General features: G+C 44.0%; 1 protein-coding gene and 1 long non-coding RNA gene across 3 annotated transcripts in view; one reads left to right on the forward strand and one right to left on the reverse strand.

Moving 5' to 3' along the window:
• Positions 1-2753: 2753 nt before the first annotated feature.
• Positions 2754-8952, reverse strand: LOC137215956 (uncharacterized). Its single transcript, XR_010939507.1, has 3 exons — positions 8569-8952; positions 3584-3732; positions 2754-3017 (listed from the first exon to the last, which is right to left on the reverse strand). It is a non-coding gene; the product is annotated as an uncharacterized lncRNA (long non-coding RNA).
• PDGFRL (platelet derived growth factor receptor like) overlaps positions 8229-24827 on the forward strand; it is a 47400-nt gene continuing 30801 nt past the window's right edge. The window contains exons 1-2 of one of the 2 annotated variants that reach the window (XM_067721576.1): positions 8229-8421; positions 17983-18280. In XM_067721576.1, the coding sequence (XP_067577677.1) occupies positions 8367-8421; positions 17983-18280 (353 nt within the window). In that variant the 5' untranslated portion in view covers positions 8229-8366. The remainder of the gene's footprint in view (positions 8422-17982; positions 18281-24827) is intronic. The other variant, XM_067721575.1, reaches the window with a different exon arrangement.

Here is a 24827-nt window from a genome sequence, read left to right on the forward strand (position 1 = left end):
TAGTGTGGTGTGCATATGTATCTCACCTACCAAAAGCATACATTTCACACTTACCTAATTTAAACTGCCTTTTTATTTAGGAAGCTTTACAGCTCAGAAATATATCAATAGTACAATCTAAATGGAAACAAATCTACTGTTGAGGGTATTCACCTGGCAGCCTACCGTATGAATACAGTCCTATAAAATAAAAGAGATGTCTCCACATATACTCAATCCTCATGGCACATTCCAAATAATATCAGTTGCGCCTGAAGCATGCCACCCCAGGACCACACACCTGAGATCCTACCGCTTCAACTGCCATTTATTTAATGGACCAATCTCTTTGACATTGCTTTTGTCTGCAAGAAGCCCCTTGAGGGGCTTCCCTGGTGGCTCAGTGGTTGAGAGTCCGCCTGCCGATGCAGGGGACACGGGTTCGTGCCCCGGTCCGGGAGGAGCCCACATGCCGCAGAGCGGCTGGGCCCGTGAGCCATGGCCGCTGAGCCTGCGCGTCCGGAGCCTGTGCTCCGCAACGGGAGAGGCCGCAACAGTGAGAGGCCCGCGTACCGCAAAAAAAAAAAAAAGAAGCCCATTGATATTCTTCCGACCAAATCATAGCTTTTAGTAATTGGCGATCAGTTACGTATAACTAACAGAAATTTTGTACGGTATAGTGAATAAATATTTACCAACTTCAGCCCTCTTTACCCTTTGATGGGGAGGGAGGAGTCAAAGAGTTTTCTAACGTGGCTCTAAGTTACTTAAAATTGCACATCTCCTAACTTAGCTTGTTTAATTTTGAAATGTCATTGTGTACACACTTAATTGCTATTGGCTTTTGTAAATTGGAGGGAACACCATGGTGAATTGAATAAGCTTTAGTATCAATTTAGCCTGCATTGAAAACCAAGCTAACACGGCAAAGTAGTTCCCAAATAGAAGCCTAAAACCTAATTTAGCTACTTGTTGGCTGATTAGTCTTGTTAACTAGGTTTTGAGGCCCCGCCTCTGTGCTGGCACCATGGGATCAGGCTGCAAAGTGTGAGCAACTATAGCTGCCTCTGTTGAGTGGGGTCTTGGGATGACAAGACCCCAGTTGTCGGGCTGTGGGTCCAGCCAGGAACTTCTGGAGATAGGACCACCATCTCCTTAGTGTTCTTTAAAGAAGGCCACTGATAGACTTCCAGTTTAGGAAGCCAGTAGATTGCTGACTGTGCTGGTAAGTCCCCATCTGTCTGTGTGGAAAGAGTGATTCATTCATCCCAGAAAATATCTCCAAAAAATTCTCAAAGGACATAAAATAACCATTATCACATTATCTCAACTTGTCTTTTAAAGTAGGTCAAAGTATGGGTGAAACAGTCTGGAAAGAAACTCAGCTCAATACTGATTTACTTACCTGAACCTTTCTTAGTAACAGATTCACAGCCAACTCTTTGATATTTTTAGGTATCAGAGATTCCAAAAGTCATAGTCTCTGGTAAAGAATCCCTGTTACTCTCTACTAAGACTGGAGCAGTCAACATGAAGATAGAAACACAAGACAGAGACTTCCCTACCCAGGAGAACCATACAGCTCAGGGTAGGGCCAAATCTCCATGATGGAGAGCAAGCTCATTTCTGGGCTCTGCATTCCCTAACCTACAAGGACCACAGCATCCTCAGGATTCAGATTTCTGGGGTTCCCCAGAGGCTGAGTCTCCAGGTCTCCAGGATCTTCCCCCATCCACTCACTAATGCCTGATATTTCTTCAAGCAAAAACCAAGAGCTTCACTGCCCTGGAAGAAATCAGACTTAAAATGTCAACATTCTTGGAACATTGACTAAAATTGGCCCAACTTGTGAATGACTGACAGCAGATGCTTTTCAAAAAGTGAGCATTTAGAGCAAGTAAGCAGGAGAAAGCAAATAGGCACAGGACTGTTGAAGCAGGAAGGAGGACACCACTGAGTAAAGAAAGGAGAGGAGGGAGGTTTTCGAGTCATTTACATTTTAGCTGATAGTTGTCTGTCTTCCCCTAGCCATTTGGAGGTTCTCGTAACTAGCCAACAGGTGGAACGTCTTTACAGCATGCCATATCCTGGAGCTAGGAGAGTAATTTCTCTTGGCCCATTTTAAGTAGACCAGGGTTCTGGGATCCTTACCTTACTCCATGGTGTCTCTTGATGAGTGGATCTGAGAGCATCGAAAATGTCTAGCATTTATACTAGAATGAGATTCTCAGAGCTATATTTAAACCACTGAAGTTAGCGCCTGCTCAAACCTTAAACGCTAATTTAAAAAATCACCTTAGGGCTTCCCTGTTGGCGCGGTGGTTGGGAGTCCGCCTGCCGATGCAGGGGACACGGGTTCGGGCCCCGGTCCGGGAAGATCCCACATGCCGCGGAGCGGCTGGGCCCGTGAGCCATGGCCGCTGAGCCTGCACGTCCGGAGCCTGTGCTCTGCAATGGGAGAGGCCACAACAGTGAGAGGCCCGCATACCACACACACACACACACACACACAAAAAAAAAGAAATGTGTTTCTACAGACGTAAGTCTATAAGCGCAGCCTGCTCCCCACCCCTGCATCACACCGGGAGATCTCGCTCTCCCATTTCCTGATTTTTGCTTCTCCTTCTGCTATTTTCCCCTTTTCTCTCCAAGTCTCCATTTGTTAAGCCAATGCCAGGGGCTGCTGCCCTTGCTCTTTGGAGAGAGGTGATGACGCACTGTCGCTAGGATAAAGCTGTGCCCTCCCAAGTACGACAGTGGTTCCCTGGACGCAGTTTTATTTTCATTTTCAATTATTTATTTTTTGACACATACTATTATGTTCGTTTCAGGTATACAACATAATGATTCAACACTTAAAGGCTGTTTTTAAGAGGCTGGTTCTGTGTCGTCAGCTCCTCTTTTCCAGCATCAGGAAGTTGCTGATGATTCACGGGAGGCTTGGACCCCCTGCTTTGTTCCATCACTGAGCCACCCCACGCTTCATGAGGTTGGGGGGTCAGTGGACTGCAAACACTAGAGGCCAGTGTAAGAGTGTGCTGGACGGAGCAGACAGGCATCCGTTAAGAAAGAAAGAAAAACTGGCTGTTGCAGGTTATATGATCGTTTATCTAAAAACCCAAGAGGTCAACTGAAAACTATTTAGACTGAATAAGAGGGTCCATTACGGTGACCAAACACAAGCATACAAAAAGTGATCATGCTTTAGGAAACCAGGCTTCAAGTAGTATTTGACTTACAGCTGTAAGGCAATGCTTATTTAATTGGCCAATGTTACAGCAATTGTTGGAGAAAGAATGGAGAAGATGAACGCAAACAGAGAATCTAATAATAAAATTCCTTCTCACCCTAGAGACAAAGCAGATGGATTTTTTAGTGAAATACAACCTATAAAAAATACAACTTTGGCAGTTTCATTTTTCAAATTTGGAGGCATCTTGTGATTGTCTCATTCAAGGATAGTAAGCCTTGTGACAATCCTGGAAAGACCCTATATCTCTTGTAACCCTCGCTCCCATCCCAACAGACTGCATTAGTTCCTAGGGCTGCCATAACGAAGTACCACAGACTGTGCGGCTTAAACAACAGAAATGTATTTACTCACAGTTCTGGAAGCTAGAAGTCAGAGATTAAGATGTCAGCAGGGTTGGCGTCTCCTGAGGCCCAGATCCTTGGCCTGTAGATGGCTGTCTCCTCCCAGAATCTTCACACGATCTTCCCTCTGTGTGTGTGTCTATATCCAAGTTTCCTCTTCTTAAAAATAAGAATACCAGTGATACTGGTTTAGGATCCTCCCTAATGACCTCATTTTATTTAATTACCTCTTTAATTACTCTTATTTAATTACCTCTTTAATTTACCACATTTTAAAGTACTAGAGGTTCGGACTTCAACATCGATTTTTTTTATTGCAGTATATTTGATTTACAATGTTGTGTTAATTTCTGCTGTACAGCAAAGTGATTCACTTATATATATATATGTACATCCTTTTTTATATTCTTTTCTATTATGGTTTATCCCAGGATATTGAATATAGCTCCCCGTGTTATACAGTAGGACCTATTGTTTATCCATCCTATATGTAATAATTTGCACCTGCTAATCCCAAACTCTCACTCCATCCCTCCCCCACCTCCCTCCCCCTTGGCAACCACAAGTCTGTTCTCTATGTCCGTGAGGGACTTCAACATTTAAATTTGGGGGGACGTGGGGGGACACAACTCAGACCATAACACAGACCTAGGATAAGTTTAGACATGTAAATTTAGCTAAAGTATATGTGACAGAAGTTTGGGAAAATACAATTCCAAAATTATTTTCTATATACCAGTTAACCAATTTGAAAATATAATGGGGGAAAATTTCATTCATAATAGTAAAACAAATACATAAGCAAGTAAAAATAAGAACTAAGTTTAACAATTAACAAATAAGACTTACATGGAAAAAATATAACTGTGTTTATAACTATATAAGTGCTTAACTATAACTTAACTAGTAACTACACACACATGTCTATACACATACACACACACACATAGGTAGCCCAAATTTAGCTAAAGTGTATTTGACACAAAATACACTTAAGAATGCAGGCTTGGGATTACAGAATTTCAAAATTGTTGTCCTAATACCAGCATTCACCAATTATAGAATATAATGGGGACATAAAAATAGATTTGAACAAATGGAAATATATATAACTTTATGACACATTCTGGGATAGGAAGACTTAATATTGTGAATATGACCATTCTTCCCCCAAATATAAATTCGATGCAATCATAATCAAAACACAAAGTTTTTATGAAGGTTAACAAAGTGATTTCAAACTTCATCTGGAAGAGAAAATGTACAAGCATAATTAACATAAGATCAATGATGGGGGCATCCCTTGTCCAAACAAATAATAAAACATACTATAAATCAGTACCAGTTAATGCAGTGTGGTGTTTCTATAGGTATAGATAAAAAGATCAATAGAATAAAATAGACAAAACTGAAACAGACCCATGTTTGTGTATAATTTAATACACACTAAAAGTCAATTCAGAAAGATGGGAAAAGAACCAATCATTTAACAAATGATAATGTGCCACTCATCATCCGGTTGGAAACATAAACATAAAATTAGATTTGTAATTTGTGAACCAAAACCAAAACATGACAGATGGATTTAAAGACTAAACAGACCAACAAAATTGTAAAAGTTTTAGATGAAAATATAGAACACGTAATTTGCTGATTTGTGGCAGAGAAGGTCCATCTAAGGGGATCTAAAACCCAGATGCCATGAAAAAAATTACTGAAAAATGTAATTGCTAAACATTTGTTGTATTTCTTAAAGAAAGGCACCATTAGCAAAACTAAAACACAAGCAAAGGATTAGGAGAAAAGTCTGCGGTATATATAACACCCAAGAGCTTATTATCCAGAACATATTAAGATTCTACTATAGTAAGGCAAGAAGAAAAAGAACTCAATTTTCAAATACAAATGGCTAATAAAAACATGAGATGCCCATCCTCAATAGTAATAAAAGGAATAGGAATTGAAATAGCATAATGAGATCCCCCCTCCCAGGTTGTTAAAATTGAATAGATTAGTCACGTCCAGGACTGGTGGGTGGGAAGAGATGCGTAGGCTCATGGGCTCCCAAAGAAAGTAGAATTGGTTGTAAATAGGAACAGCTTTGTTGAATTGGCAGCATTAATCAAAATTGCTGAATATCATGGCTTTGGCTGAATAATTTCATTTTTATCTACATATCTGTGTTATAGAAATACTCATGGGCATAAAGCTATCTGGATAAGGACAGTTATTGCAGCATTTTTTTGTAAAGGAGTTTTTTAAAACAACCAAAGTATCTATAAACAGGAGCAACATTTGAACTATGGTGCATCATTACCATGAAATACTTTATAGCTAGAAGCGTCGGGGACATGGAAGGGTATGTTTATTATTTTTATCATTTCCTGTCCTATATAGTTCTGTGGTGGTTTAAACTATTTTTTAATGGATTAATTAATTTTGAAAAAAAAGGTCTTTTTGAAATAAAAGGAAACACAGGTGGAGTAGCTGAGTGCAACCCTCATTAATGTCAACTCTCTTCATATGTGGTGCCTTTTGGTCTCTCTCTCTCTTTCTCTCTCTCTCTCTCTCTCTCTCTCTAGTAAACAAGCAGCAGAGGCTTGTGGGAAAGAGCTGCTGAAGGATTCTGGGCTCTCCTTGTGTCTGAGGCTCCCGAGGATTCGAAATGTTCACGCCAGCCTGCGTTCAGCTTTTAAGGATTCATTACAATTTTGGCTGTTTTCTTTTCACGGCTACTTCTACGGCAGCCACCTACTCCTCCCGACTCCTTCAAAGGGTGGAACAGACTGTGTGTTCCCTCTCTCCGTGGAATGGGCTGCAATTCCGTCCACCTGGCTGTTTTGCCATCTTAGCTCTCTGTTATCAAGCCTATCAGGTAAGTCACAAAGGACTTGCCTCCCGTCTTGGGAGTTTCTGAGGAGTGACTTTATGGTCAGGGGGCCCTGTTGGAAAGCTTTCACTTCTAGTGATTTCAACAGCTCATTTTAACCAGTAGAGTGAGGGTTCGACCCAGAGACATGGGTGTCAGACAAAACCTGGATTAAGACTTCCTACCAGTCTGCCTTTGGGCCGCCTCATCCATAAAGTGGGGCTGAAACTAACCACACAGCCTCCCTTGTAGGTTTGTTGTTGATACAAGGAACAAGAAATGCATGTCGGGGGTTTTATGCTCTGTGTGGAACACGGTAAGTTCCTAATTAATGAGTATTACTTTCCAGAAACTGGTGGTAGATGCAAAATTTAATAAGACGCATTGTTTGCCCTTGAACTCAGGAGGGCGCAGGAGAAAGAAGCACAACCAGATTCACCGCTGAGTCCTGCAATTTGTTGCAGCTGCTACCATGAAGTATTTGTACTAGGGAAGTGCTTAGCCCTGCCCGGAGCAGGTGAGGTCTGAGCTGAGCCTTGTAGGATGAGCTCGGCCAGGGGTTGGGGGTGGCGAGAGGGCAGGCAGGTGGTGGAAGGAGGAAGGGGACTCTTGGCGGCAGAGGGGGCAGCAGGAGCAGTGGACCCCCGCGGGCGCTGGGCCGAGGGCGCTGGGAGCGTGCTGTTGGTGTGAAGGGCAGGACCGGGGAGCTGTAGATGCCTCCACCTCCCAGCCCCGGGGCCGGAGAACTCTGTAGCGGGAGCCTTGCTGGAGAGCCTTTGAAGGGTTTTTAGTTGGGTTAGAGTTTTTTGAGAGTTGCATTTGAAGATCAGTCTAATAGCTGGAGAAAGAATGGATTGAGGCGCAAGAAGGAGGGGCAGGGAGACCAACCAGGAGGCTGTGACCCCTTGCTGATGACAGACGGTAACATCGTGAGCCGGGGCGAGGAGGGAGGGATGATGGCAAAGTGCGGCGGCCTTGACTCATAGCCGGCAGGGAGAGCCCGCAGGACGTGGGGGCGTGTGGAGTGAGGGACAGGAGCTGCAGACAGAACCCCAGGCCCCAGCACAAGAGGGAAAGCCAAGGTGTCAATTTCTCGGAGTCCGGAGGGGCCCCTGACGCTCCAGCTTGGATCTGTTTTCTGGCACAGTCCCTCCTGAACGCTTAATCGAGTCGTATGTAGGGCAATGGGACTTCTGAATAAAAGAGGAAGGAGAAATTTCTCCAAAACCTCTTCCAGGCACCGGGGAAGAAGCTGGCCTGCAGTGGGCCCCTCTGAAGGCAGAGCAGCCTCCCCACTGAAGCCCCAGGGCTCTCACGTCTCAGCTGCAAGACAGACGCCGTGTCCAGCAGGTACAGGGCTCGATGCAGAGCCGGGACAACCGAGGGCAGTGGTCTTGTTAGTGAGAGCCAGTGAGAGACCTGCTGGGAATGAAGAGAAATACTTAAGGGGCGCTTTTTACAGACAGAGCATTATAGCTGCACTTGAGCTGGTGGGCAGAGCGCTGGTGATGTTTGGACAGCTACGGTTAAATGTGACCCCATCAGTACCCGCAGGATTGCGCGGGGCCTGCCTGAAGTCGGTAAATTTCGTGAAACGCCGAGCGTTGGGGGAACTCGATGAGTGGCTGCTATCATTGACATTTCGCCCTCGCCCTCGGCGCCGGGAAAAAGCGCAGCGCTTCATGGCTCCGCCAGGGGGCAGGAGAGGTTACATTACACAGAGAATTTTTTTTAAAAAAGGAAAATCCCCAAACTTTCCCCCCAAATCTGTTCTTCCTCATGAAACCGAATCCTCCAGCTGCGGCGTCCCAGGCGCCCGCCCCTCGCCCGCCGCCTCCCCTGGCGCCCCTGCCCTCGCCCTGCGCTTTCCGCGCGCCTCGGACCTGCTGTCCCCCGCACCTCTGCCCCACCCCTTGCCCTGAAGATGAAGGTCTGGCTGCTGCTGGGTCTTCTGCTGGTGCACGAAGCGCTGGAGGACGGTGAGTTGATCCCGGACCCCCCCCCCCCCCCGCGCCCCCAGCCTTCGTCGTCCTCCAGGTCTTCTAACTTTAGACCTTCCGAGGCCCAGCCCTGGAGCCACTCCCTACTCCGTGCACCTGCCCCCCCCCCCAGGAGGGTCTCCTTACCACCCTCTCTCCACCTCCCCTCGGAGCCCCTGGGACGGTGGCAGCTGCTCTGACCCTTAGGATCCCCACCAGAAGCGCTCCTGCGCTCCTGGAAAGCTCTCGGCAGCCGGCAAACGGAACAACCCCAGGCAGCCCCTGGTCCAGCCCCCAGTGTCAACGTGTCTGTCTGGGAGCAGCGGATCGTTTCCACCTCCGCGCGGCGTTCACCCCGCTGCTTGTGAGGGCGGGTGCCACATAAACTGAGCCTTTTGCAAAATTCGAAGAGTCCTCCTCCCCCATCTGCAGTCCTAGATTCGTTTCATAAACCAGCGTGGGCTTGAATCCTGCGAGATGTGCCTAAGTCTTAGACCAGATATTTCTGGGTATCAGACCTTCTCCAAACGACTCAAAAACCCACAGCTGTTACACTTCTTATCGGATTGGAGGGGAGCAGATGAAGGACATGGATTTATGTACACCATATGGGGGCCCTTGTGCCGCTGAACTTTTTTGAATGTGTGCCTGTCCTGGGCCCACCCTGTTGTGTAGACTCACAACCACAGGGCCAGACTTTATTGTGCGTGTGTGTGTGTATTGTTGTATTTCTATGTCGATTATCTATATTTCTGTTGCCATTTAATTGTTTGGTTGGCTCCATTATTTTTCGATTGGTGTTATTCGTGCAGTATATTTTGCATCTGTTACATCCTGGTATCCTGAAATCTCCCTTGGAATTCTGCTCTGCAGTCACTATTTTTGCTGGTTTTGGTAGAAAAGCAGCTTTTGCTGTTATGCAACTTCCCGCTGAGGCCAGCTCACCCTGGCTCGCATCTTTCATCCACTACTCAGTCCTGACCAGTTCCTTTCTTTCCCATGAAACTAGAAGCATTGGCCAGAAAAAGACCACATTCTGGTTTGCAAAGTCCAAAATGGTTGTGGGACTTGAAGTTGAATGTGAGGCTCCTTAAGCCTAGAGCCTTGCTGGATAAAGTGTAGGCAATGCTTCTCCTGGGGAGGGGCGGGGAGGAACAGGTCCTCTTTGCCTAGAGAGCAGTTGGCCTGAGTTCGCGGTGTAAAATACAATATTAAATTGCTCCTGGCAGGTCCTCATATGTGATCGCTGAAGTGGTGGAAATGTAGTATTTGGTATCACTTTTTGAATAGGGCAAGAGACGGTCAAACAAAATAATTTCAAGTGGCCCATTCGCTTGGTTACACAGTTCACCCAAGATGCCTGCCGCAGGGGCTTGGGGGGCAGCCTCAGCCTCTGCCTCCTGAATCTCTCCCAGCTAATGTGTGCCCAGACCATGATTACAAACAGCTGCCTGAATCAATTAGCATCTGTTTGTCAAACGTAATTTATACAAACGGTATAGATTTATGAGACAGAAAGTTAAACACAGACTGAATATTTTATAAGAAATGATAAATTTTAGATGTGATAATAGCACTGTGGCTTTGTTTTTAAAAGCAAAAAGTAAAATATATAGTATAAACTATTTGTGAATAAAATATTGAACACATAATTAGAAAAGTAAATCTGCTTCAGTAAAGTATAGAAGTTTTTCTAAGCCTATTAAGAATGTTTTCTCGGGTTTGAGTTAACATGTGGCTGGCTGGGACCAGGAACTGAGAGTGGCTTAGGTGGGGTGCCCTTCCAGTGCCAGCCCCTGATTAACAAGTCTGAATATGGTGCATTCCTGGGTCATCCCAAAGCACAAACTGCAGACACAGGCCCATGACTCAACTTCTCCCACTGCCTTTCAGTCTTTCCGCTCACTTCTAGGAGAGGTTTTCTAATAGTAAAAGAATTCCCTGTAAGCATATACTGGGTGTACATCTGCTCTAACCCAGCAAAGTTTGCCTGGCTTCATTCTAAAATGCTTTAAATTTTTAGAAGTAATGTTATCTCTTCTCATGAAGAGTGGGAGTTGGAAGGGCATGCCACTCCTGTGGCATGAAAGTGAGGCATGAAAACGGTTAACAGAAGGCCCAAGATGCCACTTAGAGCCAGACGTGGCTCACGGCACCTGATTTTCAGCATTTGTATGGAATACATGCCACTGTGTTTGTTGATACGGTGCTGCCATTTTTACATAAAAGAGTACAACATCGCAGGTCCTTACCAGCTTTTGTTATCTACATATTTTTACCCAGTGTTGGGAGCAAATGATGAAGTATAAATATTGATTTGTTACTGCTGTTTTGTCAATCTCACGCCACACCCTTGATCAATACTAATTTGATCTTCAGTCTAACGTGGGCTTATTTTCGGTCCTGCGAAGGTTCCCTTTCTGGGGAAACTAAAGAGGTTCATTACGATGTGAGGGCAAAACAGCCTGATCTCTAAGAAGGTAAGGGGAGTGACACTGAAAATGAGTCTCTAACCAGCACTCGGTATCACTATTGTGACTCAATTTATTCCTTGGATAAAGGATAAAAATTAGTTCAGAAAACCTTATAATGAAAAAATTGTAAAAACTCTCATGGTTCACAAGTGCAAATAATCAATGTTTTGGAGCATTTAGGATCTTGGTCTGTACGTTTGACATACAAAATCATCTCTGATTCTTAGAGCTGCAAAAGAGAAAAGTTTAGGGGCGACAGAGAGACTGGGGCAGTGTGCCAGCCAGAGCAGTGAGAGAAGTTCTGAGGACTGATGGCTGTCCCTGTACAGGGTTATAAAGCCCTGCCCTTGTGGTGCTCTCATAGGAGAGGGCAGGTAACAAGTAAAGGTAACATTTCAGGAACTGATAAGCGGCGTGAAAAATCAATAATCAGGATGTATTCGTTTCCTAGAACTGCTGTAACCAAGCACAAACTAAGATGCTACAAGTTCTTAGTTCTCACACAGTCCTGGCGGATAGGAGTCAAATCAAGGTGTCACTAGGGCCAAGCTGCTGCTGAGACCCTGGGCCGAATCCTTCCTTGCCTCTTTCTAGCTTTGGGGGGCGGCCGGCGATTCTCAGTGTCCCTTTACTTACAGCTGTATCTCCCCGATCTCTGCCTCTGTTGTCACTTGGCCATCTTCTCCCTCTGTGTGTGTCTTCATCTGGCCTTTTCCTCTGTGTGTGGGTCTCCGTATAAGGACACCGGCTTATTGGATTAGAGCCCACCCTAATGACATCATCTTTTTTTTAAAATTTTTATTGGAGTATAGTGTTTCTACTGCACAGCAGACTGAATCAGCTGTACATGTACATATAGCCCCCCTTTTTTGGATTTTCTTCCCGTTTAGATCACCACAGAACATTGAGTAGAGTTCCCTGTGCTATACAGTAGGTTCTCATTAGTATTAGTTCTCATACATAGAGTTCTCAATAGATACTATCTATTTTATACATAGTATCACTAGTGTATATATGTCAATCCCAATCTCCCAATTCATCCCACCCCCCCTTTCCCCCTTGGTATCCATACCTAATGACCTCATCTTAACTTGATTATGTCTGCAAAGCTCCTATTTCCAGATAAGGTTACATTCACCAGTTGCAGGGGTTAGGACTTCAGTGTATCTGTTTGGAGACACAGCTGAACCTATAAGATAGGGTAAGAGGATGGAGAGGGCTGCCTAGGGCAGTGTGCCTGGGGTTTGGATAGGAGGGTCAGAGGCCAGCTGAGAGGGAGGAAGCAGGTGCTGCTTGTCTGGAAGAAGAGCCACGAAGCCAAGGGCATGAGCTTCAAGGTGTCCTCGTGGTCACTGTGGCTGAAGGGGCATGAGAAGTGAGACGGGAGTTGGCAATGCCCTGTCAGGTGTGGGAAGACTTAGGGCTTTATTCTAAATTAGATGAAAGTCACTGGAGGGTCTCCAGCGGAGAAGCGCCCATGGTCTAACTTATATTTTCAAAGGTAGGAGTGCTTAGGTAGAAGCCAGGAGCCTGCATAGGGGGCTCTTTTAATAGTCTAGGTGAAAGTGGTTGCAGTGGGTGTAGGGGGTAGAGCCTGGGTTCGGGGTCTATTTTGAGGGCAAAGCCAAGAGGGTTTGCTGCTGGATTGGATGTGGCTTTGTTAAGAAAGAAGAGAATCCTGTGTGACTCAGGTTTATGTTCTGAGCAACTGGGTGAATGGAGTTGCCATTTGCCGATAAAGGGACACCGGGGAAGGAGCTGATTTGAAAGGGCATCTAGGGCTTCCCTGGTGGCTCAGTGATTGAGAGTCCGCCTGCCGATGCAGGGAACACGGGTTCGTGCCCCGGTCCGGGAAGATCCCACATGCCGCGGAGCAGCTGGGCCCCTGAGCCATGGCCGCTGAGCCTGCGCGTCCGGAGCCTGTGCTCCGCAACGGGAGAGGCCACAACAGTGAGAGGCCCGCGTACCGCAAAAAAAAAAAAAAGACAGAAAGAAAGGGCGTCTAGAGTTCAGTGTGGACACGTCCAATTTGAGATGCCCACTAGCCTTCCAAGTGACACTGAGTAAGCGACAGAATATTCAGATCTGGATTTAGAGGCAAAGTGAGGACAGGAACAAGGCAGCTCTCAGCGTATAAATGCCGTTAGTGCCAAGGGGACTGGTGAGGCCACTTAGAGACTGAGGAGTTGCAAGGATTCAGCCCTTTGGACTCAGGCAGGAAAGGAAGATGAGGAAGGCTGCCTAACGGACCGAGAACCAAGACAGTACCATGTCCTGGAAGCCAAGCGAATAAAGTGTTTCAAGAGAGAGTGGTCATTTTGCAGTATATATAAATATGGGATCATTACGTTGTTCACCTGAAACTAATATGTTAGTTGAGCTGTCAGTTACAGCTCAAAAAAAAGCTCGATGAACTGTGTTCTGATGGATGCTTAGAAAAAAAAAAAAGTATCAATCTAAGGTCTTTATCCTGAAATAGAAGTATCTAATCTTAGAAGCTGCTCTCATAAGAAAATGATACTTTAAGCAATGGTATCAAGGGTATTTTGGAGTGGGGTTCCAGAACGGGTAGGGAAAAGAGGCTCTCATCATTCTACATTTTTACCTCCCGACTGTCATTGCTTTCTCAACTTCTCGTATTTGTTCTTGGAAAAGTATATGTGTTCCTATGGGGTGTTTCATGAGGCATGGAAAAACGAGAGTGGGGTGTCCCAGTTTATACAACTGGTTAGGGGAACCCCTGAGCTACCCAGCAAATTTCTAGTGTGGATATTTAGATGCTGCTCTCAGGTCAGATCTTTCCCCTTAACTGCCCATGGAGAGAAAAAAGCGAACCGCTTCAGATCTTTGATGTGGATGGCTGTGTTTACAGGGAATCCGTATCTAAGCAGCTGTCAGTGATTCTTCTAATGAATTTATTTTCTCCTCCCACGCAGTCTGATAGAATTAGAGAGGTTAATAGTCAGGTCACCTGTATTGAATAAGCTTTGATTGCAGTCAATCCTCAGCTGATGCTGAAGAATTAGTCCGTTGCCCTATGCACTTCTGGTTGTGCAGCATTTACTCATTCATTTTGGAGACGTTTTTTGACCAGCATCTCTTCACTTGGGGATTGTAATGTATGCCTTGGAAAAGCATCTCCAGCCCTTCCAGGAAGGTTGTGCCCTCATCCCAGGCATCAAGTTCTGTTTGACTTGGAACTCCTTGTCAAAGCCCGTGACCTACCAAACAAAGAAACCTCTTAGATAACGGTGCTGTGCCTGAGATTCATGCAGATAAAGTGAAAATGCTGATCTTGAGTGAATTGAAAGCCACAAGACGAACCAGAAGAGACGCTAGATCTGGTTTTTCACTGCCGCCTTAGTAACCTTGGGTGAGCTACTTGGCATCTGTGGTCTCAATTTTTCACCTGTAAATTAGGAAAAATAACGAGCTGCTTTACCTCCATCACAAGTTTATCATGGAGATCACCCTGAGACTTTACGAGACAACCACAAAACAAGCAGCACCTCGCTTGCTCTTACTTACTGAGGGTCAGACACTGGTCTCAGCATTTTAAACATATTAACTCGTTTAATCCCCACAGCAATCCATGAGATAGTCATTATTACCATATAATTCTCAATCTACAGATGAGGAAAGTAAGAGAGAGGGTAACTTCCCAAGGTCACACAGTAAGTCAACAATGACTTCAGGACCTAAAGTCTGTAATGACATTTAATGGTTTGTGACTTTTGTCATTTATTTCTCTAACATATACTGGGCCATAATCTCAAAAATGCAATGGTGATGGACTTTCACTTTTGTATATCTACATTGTGAATGCTTAAATTTTTTTAGGCCTTTGGAAAATAACTAATTTACTTAGTTAGCCTGAAGAGTCATTCTTTGAAAAAGATAGACATGGGATTGCGGAGTCGCTCAGTCCTAGGACTTGTCCGTGGGACCACTGGTCCGGCTCCTTGGACTGTGTGTCGCCACTGTTAAACCATGGACCAGTTCCATGGCCAGGCAGCTGGACCGACTGATGGGCCTATTTGGTCAAAAGGTCAAATGATTTTTCAGGGATGATAACACATTTGAAGGCGTAATACCCATAACTAGTTAATCCAATATTGCTGAGTAGCATCACCACACGGGATCTGAGAGCTTAGAATCAGGGAAACTGCGTGGGCTGCCTAAATTCCCTAGGATTTACAAACTGTTGTTGTCATTTCCAATAGCTTGAATTCCTGTTCATGATGAAGAAAAAACGCCAAATTAGACATCAATCCAGAGGTCCATGACTCTCACAGGCATAGTTTTTTTTTTTTTTTTCTTAGTATGTGGGCCTCTCACTGTTGTGGCTTCTCCCGTGGCAGAGGCGCAGGCTCCGGACGCGCAGGCTCAGCTGCCATGGCTCACGGGCCCAGCCGCTCCGCGGCTTGTGGGATCTTCCCGGACCGGGGCACGAACCCGTGTCCCCTGCATGGGCAGGCAGACTCTCAACCACTGTGCCACCAGGGAAGCCGTCACAGGCATAGTTTGACCGAAATGCTTGCAGGGCACAGATGACTTGGACAGCATCATGGTAGGCTTTTAATTTCTGCCTTAAGAAAGAGACAGTGACTTTTACCTGTTGTAGCAGTGAGGCTTATGCTTCACAATTGATGTTGCTGGATTAGAATATTTCTGTGGGTCTAATATGTTCCCAATGATTACAGTGCTCTTCCTTCTGGGAGGTTGTGGAAATGTGTGCATGGGCACCCCTGCCCACCCCCATCTGTCATTAGAACTCTGGGCATAAATAAACCAAATGTGCAGGGTCTGGGGAAGTCTTGACAAGCAGCAGGTATTGGGACTCGCCTTGGAGACTAGGGCTCAAGGGCACAGTCCCGCTCCCCAGAAGGACTGAGAAGGCTCAGCAGGGCCCGTGACCCAGAGGAACCAGAGTAGAGGAAGGGTGGGAGATAAGAAGAGACACAGGGGCTTCCCTGGTGGCGCAGTGGTTGGGAGTACGCCTGCCGATGCAGGGGACATGGGTTCGTGCCCCGGTCCGGGAAGATCCCACATGCCGCGGAGCGGCTGGGCCCGTGAGCCATGGCCGCTGAGCCTGCGCGTCCGGAGCCTGTGCTCCGCAGCGGGAGAGGCCACGACAGTGAGAGACCCGCGTACCGCAAAAAAAAAAAAAAAAAAAAAAAAAAAAGAAGAGAGTCAGACCCCGGGAAAGGAGAGGTCACAGATGGACCTGGAGTCATGGAAAGGCTTGCGGGGCTCAGGCGCGACGCAGCCACACCCAAAGAAGGCCACGAGCCAAGGACTTGGTGTTGATACTGAGCTCACAGTGGGGTTGGTTCCAGAGTCTGAGCAGGGCTGAACCAAGAGTGGAGGCCAAATGGCTCCTGTTTCAAAGGGCAACACTTCAAAGAAGCCAAGTTCATCATTACACAGTTGAGTCCACGTCAGCTGAGTTTTGGGACAAATCATCAGACTGTGGCTCCATGAAGCGCTCACCAACTGCACACGCACCAGTGAACAGCCCAGATCAAGACACAACGGTCCTGGCAGCCCCTCTCCTGTCCCCTCCTGGTCATCCCCAACCCTCGCAGGAAAGCCACCGCCTGACTCCTCACCTCAGAGATTCAGACCTGAAGTTTCTAAAAAATCAAGTTTCTAACATTTATAAATCCGGAAACCTGCATTTCTGCCATCCTGGGAGAAATCAGATCCTGGAACCCTGGACACTCGCTCCCTCCAGGCAGCTGTCCCTTCGGGAGGGCGTGGCCTCTCCAGGCCCACCTGGCTCACCTCATTTTGTCACCAGCCTGGTCTGTGGTTGCACAGAGCTTGCAACACTTGCCTTTTTCTGTCTCTTAATCCCAATTTCAGTGTCTCTGTACTCTTGACCATCCAAGCCCTTTATACATCAAGGTAACATTAGATAAATAAATACGAACATCAAAGAGGGAAAAGAATTTTCTCCTGATTTATCATATTTCTCCATTTTATACAAATGCCCTGTAATTCCCTCAACTGGCCAAGGTTTGTGTAGTTATCTATTCAAAATATCTACAGGCTGTTGATCCTCATGTAGTGAAACGGGGGTCAGGAGACCTGAGTTTTACTTTTACATCCTGTCACTAGCCAGCTTTGTGCAATTTAACTTTTAAGGCCTCCTTTATTATTTTTTAAAATGTATAACATGAGGACCTTAAACAATCTCTCAAGATCTTGTAAGTTTGGACGTTTTATAATTCTGTGGGCTTATAGCAAGGTCACCTTGGAGCTGATGCAGACAGTGGGGCAAATGAATTGCTAAGTCTCCTTCTCTTTGCTGGGTGGATACAGCATATGGCCGTGCGGGCTGGGTGGACAGCTGAGATTTCTGGAACCCAGAGGTATTCCAAGGGCAGGGCAGCATTGTCTGTAGAGAAGGGAAAAACAGCGGTAAGAAAATGGACTTAAAGGTCATCAGTTCTTACCACCATTTGCCAGCAATTCTCAACAATGTTGGTGATGAAATACTCCTCCCCCCAGTGTATTTTGTTGGCTAAATTCTAAACCTTTGCTAAAGTTACCATTGAGTTTTAATAATGTATATGTATGCTTTAAATGAACACAGGGTTAGTACTTATTTCTTACTGAGCCTTGTATTCTCCATGGATGTTGTCCGCCCTGACACACACAGGCACCACAGTACGTACTCATTTGGGAGAAAGTTTGTGATGGTTTGAAATCTTCTGAGTGTGCTTGCAGTGTAGTCTGTGTCTCCACTCCCTGGAGACTACATATTCCTGGGTTTAAACAATTGGTTCAAAATGAACAAAGACAGCACTGAGATGGCAAGGACCAGAAACAGACCTCGAGAGGCTTCAGGTCCACCATTCTGGGTACCACCTTAGAGCTGGTGAGACTGAGTGTGAACCACAAGAAAAATTCAGTTACTAATTGGTTTAAAGCTAAAGAATGAACCAAGAAAATAATGATTATTCCTGAAAATAACTGACATAGGAGGAGAGGGATATTAAAAACGATCTGTTTCAGGGGTTGAAGACTCTGGGTATGTTAACCACCAAAGTCCATTGTTCTCTCCTCATGTTTGTACCAGTTACGGGTCAACATCCTCCCAAGAACAAGCATCCAAAGGAGCCCGGAGAGAACAGAATCAAGCCTACTAACAAAAAGGTGAAACCCAAAATTCCTAAAATAAAGGACAGGGACGCCGCTGATGCAACACCAAAGACACAGTCTATAATGATGCAAATGACAGATAAAGGTCGCTTTCAGAAACCCGCTGCAACCCTGAGTCTGATGGCAGGGCAAACTCTAGAGCTTCGATGTAAAGGGAGTAAGATCAGATGGAGCTATCCCGCCTACCTTGACACCTTTAAGGACACCCGCCTCAGGTAAGCCTTTTCTTTTACTTGTGTTGGCTCAAGGATTTGGTTTCGTACCTTTGCTTAATATCACATTGTGTCTGACATCTACCGTTTTACTCTAGCAGATTATAAAAATGGAAGCTCATTGAGCAAAAGCCATTGGTTTTATTGCTTCACCCAGTTAAAAAAAAAATTATTGCAAATCCTACCAACATTGTTGAAACAGTGAACTCTTGAAGGAAGCCGTATGACAGCCGTAATTGAAACTGTGAGGTATAGAGGTAGAGATTTAAGAATTCATACTGTTAAAAATAATGGACTCAATGCTTTGTCATTTTTTAAGTAATTGTAATGAAAACTGACTAATGGGAGATTCCTATGAGCAAGTTGACCAGAGGTGAATTGCTTTTGACCTTTTCAACTTCTTCTGATTTATTTTTACTTTTCCAAGTATATGGTTTTTATATTCAGAGGCATCCGTTGGTAAGAAGGCTAAAGATTTCTCATGTTTGAATGAGTACCTTCAGGAAAAGTGGTTAAGATGATTATGAAAACTATGAAAGGCAAGGAAGCAGAGCATGTTTTAGAGGGTGCCAGAAACGGCCTATGGCGTTAGGGGGTGTTTTTCTGCGTATCTTTGGGGAAGCCCCCTAAACTCCCTCCCTCAATTTCCTTTGGCAAAGAATGAAGGGGATTGGTCTGTGTGCTTCCTAAGTTTCTTTCTAGACCTTTCTTCTTATGAAAGGTCAGGATATTCTTCATATGATTCAGGATAGAGAAACAGCGGAGCTCGTCTGTTTGGGATGATTGGAATGGGGAGAAGAAAGAATGTGGCTCTCAGGCATCCATCCCAAATGCTGCATGTTCAAAAGAGATTCCTATTTCCGCACACACTCCACCTGCTTGGGTCTTCATCTCCCTCAAGGACACCACCATCCACTCAGCTGCTCAGCCTGAAAACCGGGGTGCATCCTTGCCTCTTTCTCTCTCCCTCACTCCCCACATCCAATCAGTCACCAAGTTCAGTCACTTCAATTTCCCTTCCTTCCATTTTTATTGAAGTAGAGTTGATTTACAATGTTGTGCCACTCTCTGCTGTACAGTAAATTGACTCAGTTATACACATAGAGACATTCTTTTTAAAAATTCTTTTCCATTATGGTTTATCCCAAGAGATTGGATATAGTTTCCTGTGCTATACAGTAGGACCTTGTTGTTTATCCATTCTAAATGTAATAGTTTGCACCTACCAACCCCAAACTCCCAGTCCATCCCTCTCTCTCCCCCCTCCCTGTTGGCAACCCTAAGTCTGATCTCTATGTCTGTGAGTCTGTTTGTTTTGTAGATAGGTTCATTTGTGCCATATTTTAGATTCCACATATAAGTGATATCATATGGTATTTGTCTTTCTCTTTCTGACTTACTTCACTTAGTATGATCTCTAGTTGCATCCATGTTGCTACAAATGGCATTATTTCATTTTTTATGGCTGAGCAATATTCCATTGTATGTATGTACCACATTTTCTTTATCCATTCATCTGTCGATAAGCATTTAGGTTGTTTCCATGTTTTGACTATTGTGAATAGTGCTTCTATGAACATAGGGGTGCATGTATTTTTTGAGTTGTAGTTTTGTCCAGGTACATGCCCTGGAGTGGGATTGCTGGATCATATGGTAATTCTATTTTTAGTTTTCTGAGGAACCTCCATACTGTTTTCCATAGTGGCTGCACTAACATTCCCACCAACAATGTAGGAGGGTTCCCTTTTCTCCACGCACCCTCCAGCATTTGTTATTTGTAGACTTTTTAATGACAGCCATTCTGACCGGTGTGAGGTGATATCCCATTGTAGGTTTTTTTTTTAACATCTTTATTGGAGTATAATTGCTTTACAACGGTGTTGTTAGTTTCTGCTTTATAACAAAGTGAATCAGCTATACATATACACATATCCCCATATCTCCTCCCTCTTGCGTCTCTCTCCCACCCTCCCTATCCCACCCCTCTACGTGGTCATAAAGCACTGAGCTGATCTCCCTGTGCTATGCAGCTGCTTCCCACTAGCTATCTATTTTACATTTGGTAGTATATATAAGTTTATGCCCATTGTAGTTTTGATTTGCATTTCCCTAATAATCAGTGATGTTGAGCATCTTTTCACGTGCCTACTGGCCATCTGCATGTCTTCTTTGGAGAAATGTCTACTGTCTTCTGCTCATTTTTCAGTTGGGTTGTTTGGTTTTTTTGCTGTTGAGTTGTGTGACCTGCTTGTATATTTTGGAGATTAAGCCCTTGTTAGTCACATCACTTGCAAATATTTTCTTCCACTCTGTAGGTTGGCTTTTCTTTTCTTTTTTTTTAATGATTTCCTTTGCTGTGCAAAAGCTCATGTTTGATTAGGTCCCGTTTGTTTATTTTTCTTTTTATTTATATTGCCTTGGGAGGCTGACCTAAGAAAACATTTGTACAATTTATATCAGAGAATGTTTTGCCTATGTTCTCTTCTAGGAGTTTTATGGTGTCATCTTATGTGTAAGTGTTTATACCATTTTGAGTTTATTTTTCTGCATGGTGTGAAGGTGTGTTCTAACTTAATTGATACACATGCAGCTGTCCAACCTTCCCAGCACCACTTACTGAAGAGACTATCTTTTTCCCATTTTATACTCTTGCCTCCTTTGCTGAAGATTAACTGACCATACGTGTGTGGGTTTTTTTCTGGACTCTCTGTTCTTTTCCATTGATCTGTATGTCTGTTTTTGTACCAATACCACGCTGTTTTGATTACTGTAGATTTGTAGTATTGTCTGAAGTCTGGGAGACTTATGCCTCCTGCTTTTTTTTCCCCTTAGGATTGTTTTGTCAATTCTGGATCTTTTATGGTTCCATATAAATTTTTGGATTATTTGTTCTAGTTCTGTGAAAAATGCATGGGTAATTTGATGGGGATCACATTAAATCTGTAGATTGCTTTGTGTAGTATTCCTATTTTAACAATATCAATTCTTCCAATCCAAGAGAATGGGATATCTTTCCATTTCTTTGAATCCTCTTTAATTTCCTTTATTAATGTCTTATAGTTCTCAGTCTTTCACCTCCTTGGTCAGGTTAATTCCTAGGTATTTTATTTTTGTGTGTGTATGATTTTAAAAGGTATTGTTTTTTTACATTCCCTTTCTGATATTTCATAGTTAGTGTAGAGAAATGCAACCGATTTCCGAATGTTAATCTTGTATCCTGATACTTTGCTGAATTCATTTATTAGGTCTAGCAGTTTTTGTGTGGAGTCCTTAGGGTTTTCTGTGTATAATATCATGTCATCTGCATATGGTGACAATTTTACCTCTTCCCTTTCAATTTGGATAGCTTTTATTTCTTTTTCTTGTCTGATTGCTGTGTTGAATAGAAGTGGTGAGAGTGGGCATCCTTGTCTTGTTCCAGATTTTAGCAGGAAGGCTTTCAGCTTTTCACCATTGAGTACTATATTGGCTGTGGGTTTGTCATAAATGGCTTTTATTATGTTGTGGTATGTTCCCTCTATACCCACTTTGGTGTGAGATTTTTTTTTTTATTAAGAATAGATGTTGGGGCTTCCCTGGTGGCGCAGTGGTTGAGAGTCTGCCTGCCGACGTAGGGGACACAGGTTCATGCCCCGGTCCAGGAAGATTCCACATGCCGTGGAGCAGCTAGGCCCGTGAGCCATGGCCGCTAAGCCTGCGCGTCCAGAGCCTGTGCTCCGCAATGGGAGAGGCCACAACAGTGAGAGGCCTGCGTACTGCAAAAAAAAAAAAAAAAAAAAAAAAAAGATGTTGAATTTTGTCAAATGGTTTTTCTGCATCTATTGAGACGATCATGTGGTTTTTGACTTTTCTTTTGTTAATATGGTGTATTACATCGATTGATTTGTGTATGTTGAACCATCCTTGTGAACTTGGGATGAATCCCGCTTAGTTGTGATGTATGATCTTTTCTATGTGTTGTTGGATTTGATTTGCTAATATTTTGTTGAGAATTTTTGCATCTATATTCATCAAAGATATTGACCTGTAATTTTCTTTTTTGGTGGTATCTTTATCTGGTTTTGGTATCAGGGTGATGATGTTTTCATAAAATGTCTTTGGGAGTGTTCCATCCTCTTCAGTCTTTTGGAAGAGTTTGAGAAGAATTGGGATGAGTTCTTTGTATTTGTGTGTGTGTGTATTTTTTGTAGAATTCACCTGTGAAGCCATCTAGTCCTGGACTTTTGTATGTAGGGAGTTTTTTTTTATTATTACACATTCCATTTCACTTACAGTGATTGCTCTGTTCAAATTATCTATTTCTTCTTGATTAAATTTGGGTGGGCTGTATATTTCTAGGAAGTTGTCCATTTCTTCTAGATTGTCAAATTTGTTGGCATATAATTGTTCGTAGTATTCTCTTAAGGTTTTTTGTATTTCTGCAGTATCAGTTGAGATTTCTCCTTTTCATTTCTGATTTTGTTTATTTGGGTTCTCTCTCTTTTCTTCTTGGTGAGCCTGGCCAGAGGTTTGTCAATTTTGTTTATTACCCTTTCAAAAAACCAGCTCTTATTTTTATTGATTTTTTTCTATTTTTTTTTAATCTCTATTTTGTTTATTTCCTCCCTGCTCTTTATTACTTCTTTCCTTCTGCTGACTTTAGGTTTTGTTTGTTCTTTTTCTAATTCTTTTAAGTAGTAGTTTAGGTTGTTTATTTGAGATTTTTCTTGTTTTTTGAAGGCCTGTATCACTGTGAACTTCCCTCTAAGAACTGCTTTTGCTGCATCCATAGATTTTTTTTAAGATTTATTTTATTATTTATTTATTTAATTAATTTATTTTTGGCTGTGCTGGGTCTTAGTTGTGGCACGCGAGATCTTTCATTGAGGTTTGAGGGCTCTTCGTTGCAGCATGTGGGCTTCTCTCTAGTTGTGGCATGCAGGTTTTTCTCTTCTCTAGTTGTGGCAAGCAGGCTCCAGGGCATGTGGGCTCTGTAGTTGTGGCATGCAGGTTCCAGAGTGCATGGGCTCTGTAGTTTGTGGCACGTGGGCTCTCTAGTTGAGGCACGTGAGCTCAGTAGTTGTGGCACGTGGGCTTAGTTGCCCCACGGCATGTGGGATCTTAGTTCCCTGACCAGGGATTGAACCTGCATCCCCTGCACTGTAAGGTGGATTCTTTATCACTGGACCACCAGGGAAGGTCCCATGTCTCAAGGTATTTTTTAATTTCCTTTTTGATATCCTTGTTGACCCATTGGTTTTTTAGTAGCATGTTGTTTAGCCTCCAGGTAATCGTTTTTTTCTCATTTATTTTCCTGTTGTTGATTTCTAGTTTCATGCCGTTGTGGTCAGAGAAGATAGTTGAAACACTTCAACTTTCTTAAGAGCCATAAACCTGTCCTCTTTCCATCGCTGGTGTTACTACGCCAGTCCCAGGCACGTTACCCCTCATCACCACCAGTACTGCAGTAACCACACCCAGGCTTGTCCTCCTCCATCCTTCTCAATGAAGCTAGAGTGACACTTAAAAAATGCAGGTCTGGTCTTCCCTGGTGGCGCAGTGGTTGAGAGTCTGCCTGCCAATGCGGGGGACGTGGGTTCGTGCCCCGGTCCAGGAGGATCCCACATGCCGCGGAGCAGCTGGGCCCGTGAGCCATGGCCGCTGAGCCTGCGCATCCGGAGCCTGTGCTCTGCAATGGGAGAGGCCACAACAGTGAGAGGCCCACGTACCGCAAAAAAAAAAAAAAAAAAAAAAATGCAGGTCTGATTGTGTCAATCCCCTGCTTAACACTCAGTGGCTCTCCATTGGTAAGGAAGTTCAGCATCCTCACGTGACTCTTTGAGACTCTCCCTGATCACCCCTGGTGTCTAGATTAGTGTGTCTGCTTTCATTGGCCTGGGTTCCTGTGACATCGTCAAATGCACCAAGCTCTTGGAGGCTTTGAACTTGCTGCTTTCCTGGTCTAGACCACTCTGGGCCCCTCTTCACCTGGCTGACTTCAGCCTCAGGGTCACTTTCTCTGGGAAGCTCGTGTCAGGCCTCCCTAGATTTGCATCCTCATGGTCCCTGGTGCATCCTTTTTTGAGCACTCTACATACTTGTAACTCCTTTTTTTTTTTTTTTTATCTGTATTTTTCACCAGGACTTAGCTGAATGCTTCACATTTAGCTTTATCTACTGAATAACTATCTTCCCCTTCTCGCTCACACATACCTTCAAGAATAAATAATATATGCATATAAGAAATATCTCTCTATCTAACCTCTTGTATTAAGTCCTCTTTCACGTTTTATTCTGAAGACACCTTTCTGGCTTCATGTGACGTGATAGTGTACAGTTTTTTTCTGAAGGGTTATTGGGTTGCATGAGGAGTGGAAGGTGAGAGAATATGATAGTTTTTCCCATTTTCATCTCCATACTTGACGTGTGTATGTGTATACGTGTGTGTAGCTATTGCTTGGAACAAATCTGGCAAGATTTACTACTGTTATCCTTTTAAATGACTTAATTTACCAAAGTCAAATTAACACACTTTTTTTTAAAAATGAGAATGGAGCTGATTTAAATTATT

The sequence above is a fragment of the Pseudorca crassidens genome, chromosome 21 (genome assembly GCF_039906515.1).
Source record: "Pseudorca crassidens isolate mPseCra1 chromosome 21, mPseCra1.hap1, whole genome shotgun sequence".
NCBI classification, from domain to species: Eukaryota; Metazoa; Chordata; class Mammalia; order Artiodactyla; family Delphinidae; genus Pseudorca; species Pseudorca crassidens.